General features: G+C 47.7%; 1 protein-coding gene across 1 annotated transcript; it reads left to right on the forward strand.

Annotated features, from left to right (window-relative positions):
• Positions 1 to 3309: 3309 nt before the first annotated feature.
• LOC139409807 (putative proline-rich protein 21) lies at positions 3310 to 4524 on the forward strand. Its single transcript, XM_071155183.1, has one exon. The coding sequence runs from the start codon at positions 3310 to 3312 to the stop codon at positions 4522 to 4524; it is 1215 nt and encodes a 404-aa protein (XP_071011284.1).
• Positions 4525 to 5532: the final 1008 nt, after the last annotated feature.

The raw sequence follows: 5532 nt of genomic DNA on the forward strand, positions 1-5532 counted from the left end.
TCAGTATCGATTACGCAGAGTGTAGTTAAGGCGGAGGTTAAAAAGCTGGTGTTAAATGTATTGTTGGAAGAGCAGGTGCTTGTGTTACCGCTGCCTGAGTCTACTAACCCTGTAGGGGATGTAACTGCTCCTATAAGCCCATTGGTATCTGATAATGAGGGTGAGGCTAAAACACCAGCCACATTGTCCCATTTTGATCCACTCTCCCCACTGTCAAACGGTGATGCCAGAAGGGATGTCCGTTTAGCACAGTTCCAACTAGAGGTGGAAGAGAGAGCCCAAATTAGGCGAGAGACTCTCCAGTTGGAGATGTGTAAAATTGAGGCAGAAAGAGAACAACGGCAGATGATGTGTAAAATTGAGGCAGAAAGAGAAGAACGGCAGATGATGTGTAAAATGGAGGCAGAAAAAGAACGAGAACAGAGGCAGATGACGTTTAAAATGCGCCAGATGGAACTGGAGGCAGAGACAGCGAGGCTAACCTTCGTTCCTACTGTTCCTGTTAGTGAGTCGTCCTCACCAGCTGTGTCCTCAAACACGTTTGACATTAGTAGGCAGATTGCCTTAGTACCTTTGTTCAGAGAGTCGGAGGTTGACTCCTATTTTTGTGTATTTGAGCGTATAGCCGTAGCATTGAAGTGGCCTGAAGAGGTATGGTGCCTATTACTTCAGTGTAAATTAACTGGTAAAGCCCAAGAGGTTTTGTCAGCGCTACCTCTGGAGGACAGTTTGAATTATGAAGTGGTCAAAGCTACTGTTCTTCGTGCCTATGAGCTTGTGCCTGAGGCATACCGACAGAGATTTAGGTCTCATAGAAAGTCTTCTAGTAAGACTTATGTGGAATTTGCTAGAGACAAGGGAAATCTGTTTGATAAATGGCATGCTGCTAGTAAGGTAACTGATTTCAACTCTCTCCGGGAGTTAATCTTGTTGGAAGAGTTTAAAAATTGCTTACCCGAACGCATTGTAGTTTACCTAAACGAACAGAAAGTATCCTCCCTGGCAGAAGCGTCTGTGTTGGCAGACGAGTTTGTGTTGACGCACAAGAGTGTGTTTTCGGCTCAAACTGAGAGTAGAACCACTGAGTTTCCTACCTTTAGCCCTAGTCGGCCCGCAGTAGTATATCAAGCACGCCAGAAGAATCAGCGTTCCTGTTTCTATTGTCATAAAGTGGGACATATGATTAATGATTGCTTCCTGCTTAAACGCAAACAAGGGATGCCTCTTCGTGCCAAGCCACCAACAGGTGTTGGTCTAATTCGTACGGTTGTGAGGTCTGCAACAAAACAGGTGCCTAAGGGTAACTGTAGTTTGAAAGACCCAGTCCCCGACCGCAGTTATGAACCATTCATTTTCGAGGGGTTTGTGTCCCTAACGAATGACGAAGCGTCTCAGCGTCCGGTTAAAATCCTTAGAGATACTGGTGCGGCGCAGTCGTTTATATTGTCTGATGTGTTGCCCTTATCTGACGATACATACTGTGGTTCCAGTGTGTTAGTGCAGGGTATTGAAATGGGTTTTGTCCCAGTGCCGTTGCACTTTGTGAAAGTACACTCTGAGTTAATCAGTGGAATATTCAGAGTGGGGGTACGTCCTATGTTGCCAGTGAAAGGTGTGACCTTTATACTGGGTAACGATATTGCCGGAGGAAAGGTAGTACCCGTATTGGAAGTATTGGATAAAAGTGACCACTCTCTTTCGAATGAGTTGGCACAGAGTTATCCACATGTGTTCCCCGCTTGTGCTGTCACTCGTGCTCAGGCACTACAAGAGGGTGACGTGATAGATTTGTCGAACACTGTTCTGTTCAAAGAGGATGATCAAGAGGATGGATTGTGTGATACCTCTGAGAAGTTGATCACCTCTGACAAACAGCCCAGGAAAGAATTAAAGAACGTTGAACTTATTGCTGATGCAATACAGTTACCAGTTACTCGTGAGCAGCTGATTGCTAACCAAAAGGTTGACAACAAGCTTGCTAAATGTTTTTCTAGTGTTGTCTCGTTAGAAGAGGTGAAGAAGAAGAATGTGGCTTACTTCATTGATGGTAATCTCCTCATGCGTAAATGGAAATCCCATGTTGACGCGGGTGGAGATTGGAATGCTGTTTACCAAATAGTGATTCCTACAGCCTTTCGACAGAATGTGTTATCCCTTGCTCATGATCACCAGTGGTCTGGTCATTTAGGAATTACAAAGACGTATGATCGGATCCTTCGACATTTCTTTTGGCCGGGTTTAAAACAAGATGTGGCTCAGTTCTGTCGGACATGCCACACATGTCAGATAACAGGAAAACCAAATCAGGTTATTCCTCCCGCTCCTCTTTGTCCCATACCTGTCATAGGTGAACCATTCGAGCATGTGGTGGTTGGTTGTGTCGGACCGTTACCGAAGACAAAATCGGGTAACCAGTTTTTGTCTCGTGTGTAATAATGATTTTTGTATGTTTTGTAAGGTTGACTTTATTGTTGATCTTGTGAGTATTAATTGTAATACTGTGATCGCAATCCCCCCCTAGGGTTGCTCTTTTAAGGGTGGGAGTGTTACGGATACCATTATCCTGTGTGTGTGTGTATCCTGTGTGTGTTTCTTTTCTCTCCGTCTCCCCTCACAGGTGAAAATAATCACTCCCCAATCAGTCAACAATCAACCCATCAATCAGAAGACACACCTCCTCCTGTTTCCTACCCTATCACAGTTCCTTCCCCATGGTTTAAAAACCCCATCATTTGTTTGTTCAGAAGCTCAATCTTTGTAATCCCATGTTGGTAGATAGCTGTTCTTTGTAGATTTCAGGAGAGCTCAATCTTTGTAATGCTATGTTGGTAGGTAGCTGTTCTTGATAGATTTCAGTAGCACAATCTCTTTGTAAATGCCATGTATGTAGATCTCGCTCTTTGTGTAATAATTAACCTCTTCTTTTGTTTGAGCACCTCCAAATCACTTTGTCATCTCCTGTGAGTATTGTTTTTGTTTATGGTGTTTGCTGGTGGGAAAAAGGGGAAACCAAGACAAGTCGCCCATGGGCATACACTACCCGTAGGTAAACTTTGTTAAAAACACTAGTTAGAACTGGGCGGACCACCCACTGTATTTTTGGTTAGTTAGTTAGCTGTTGTTGAAATAGGCTAGCCTAGCTTAGGGGTGTTTTTGCATATTTGTTTCTTTCCTTGGGTCCAGCTCAGCCCCTTTTCCTGCTTCCCCCCCCCATTACCGTGTGTTTATAATAAACCCTGAGTTTGACGGTATTATTTCGGTTGTCGTGGTTATTTCGTTCACTTTTACTTTGTCACTATAATAATTTACATGAGTTATGTTACGGGTCTCACTACCATCCCCCCTAGACTGTCGGGCCAAAAGGAGATTCGTAACACTCCCCTACAGGGGCACTCCCCTACAGGGGCACTCCCCTACAGGCACTCCCCTACAGTCACTCCCCTACAGGGGCACTCCCCTACAGGCACTCCCCTACAGGGGCACTCCCCTACAGGCACTCCCCTACAGGGGCACTCCCCTACAGTCACTCCCCTACAGGCACTCCCCTACAGGCACTCCCCTACAGTCACTCCCCTACAGGGGCACTCCCCTACAGGCACTCCCCTACAGGCACTCCCCTACAGGGGCAATCCCCTACAGTCACTCCCCTACAGGCATTCCCCTACAGTCACTCCCCTACAGGAACTCCGCTACAGGGGCACTCCCTTACAAGCACTCCCCTACAGGCACTCCCCTACAGTCACTCCCCTACAGGCACTCCCCTACAGGGGCCCTCCCCTACAGTCACTCCCCTACAGGCACTCCCCTACAGGGGCACTCCCCTACAGTCACTCCCCTACAGGCACTCCCCTACAGGGGCACTCCCCTACAGGCACTCCCCTACAGGCACTCCGCTACATGCACTCCCCTACAGGGGCACTCCCCTACAGTCACTCCCCTACAGTCTATCCCCTACAGGCACTCCCCTACAGGCACTCCCCTACAGGCACTCCCCTACACGCACTCCCCTACAGTCTATCCCCTACAGTCTATCCCCTACAGGGGCACTCCCCTACAGTCACTCCCCTACAGGCACTCCCCTACAGGCACTCCCCTACAGGCACTCCCCTACAGTCACTCCCCTACAGTCTATCCCCTACAGGCACTCCCCTACAGGCACTCGCCTACAGGCACTCGCCTACAGGCACTCCCCTACAGTCACTCCCCTACAGTCACTCCCCTACAGTCTATCCCCTACAGGGGCACTCCCCTACAGTCTATCCCCTACAGTCACTCCCCTACAGTCACTTCCCTACAGCCACTCCCCTACAGGCACTCCCCTACAGTCACTTCCCTATAGCCACTCCCCTACAGGCACTCCCCTACAGCCACTCCCCTACAGGCACTCCCCTACAGCCACTCCCCTACAGGCACTCCCCTACAGCCACTCCCCTACAGGCACTCCCCTACAGCCACTCCCCTACAGGCACTCCCCTACAGCCACTCCCATACAGAACACAACTAAGCGTTGCGATGGGTCACTGAAGAAAAAAATGAATTTGTCTACTGAGCAGAAAATGCACTGTAGGGGAGAGTGGAGGAATTTGAGCCAAATAGGTAAGTTGTTGTTTTTTAGGTAACCATACACAAAATGTATAATTTGACTAAATATTTAGAAAGAGGTCATCTCTTTGAGCCTGTGAAGGAAGAAACCACATGGAAAAAGTGGTAAGTAATGTCTAAAAAAAACAGATTTTCACCAAGTCATATGAATTTTTTGTGTTAGAGGTTTCATGATGCTTGTATCTCAAAGAAAATAGATCCTTTTAAGATTGTTCTATCCCTCAAGCATCAATACGGGGCCCAAAACCTAACATGACAGTGCATCTTTGTAGCTGTGTGAGCTAATATAGTCAAAATGTTTGCTTTGGGGTAAGTTGAGCCAATGGCCACGGGGTAAGTTGAGCCAATGGCCACGGGGTAAGTTGAGCCAATGGTCACGGGGTAAGTTGAGCCAATGGTCACGGGGTAAGTTGAGCCAATGGCCACGGGGTAAGTTGAGCCAATGGCCACGGGGTAAGTTGAGCCAATGGTCACGGGGTAAGTTGAGCCAATGGTCACGGGGTAAGTTGAGCTACTGGTTGAGCAAACTGAAGTGTTTTCTTCCGAGGCATAAGGCATTATCACTGGGATACGAGGTAACAACAGGGCCTGGCTAAGTGTTTTCTTCCCAGGCACAAGGCATTATCACTGGGATACGAGGTAACAACAGGGCCTGGCTAAGTGTTTTCTTCCCAGGCACAAGGCATTATCACTGGCATACGAGGTAACAACAGGGCCTGGCTAAGTGTTTTCTTCCCAGGCATAAGGCATTATCACTGGGATACGAGGTAACAACAGGGCCTGGCTAAGTGTTTTCTTCCCAGGCATAAGGCATTATCACTGGGATACGAGGTAACAACAGGGCCTGGCTAAGTGTTTTCTTCCCAGGCATAAGGCATTATCACTGGGATACGAGGTAACAACAGGGCCTGGCTAAGTGTTTTCTTCCCA

This window comes from Oncorhynchus clarkii, chromosome 5, assembly GCF_045791955.1.
Source record: "Oncorhynchus clarkii lewisi isolate Uvic-CL-2024 chromosome 5, UVic_Ocla_1.0, whole genome shotgun sequence".
Taxonomy (NCBI): domain Eukaryota; kingdom Metazoa; phylum Chordata; class Actinopteri; order Salmoniformes; family Salmonidae; genus Oncorhynchus; species Oncorhynchus clarkii.

Coding starts and splice junctions, on each gene's coding strand:
- LOC139409807 (XM_071155183.1), top strand. CDS start 3,310: ATGAGTTATGTTACGGGTCTCACTACCATCCCCCCTAGACTGTCGGGC.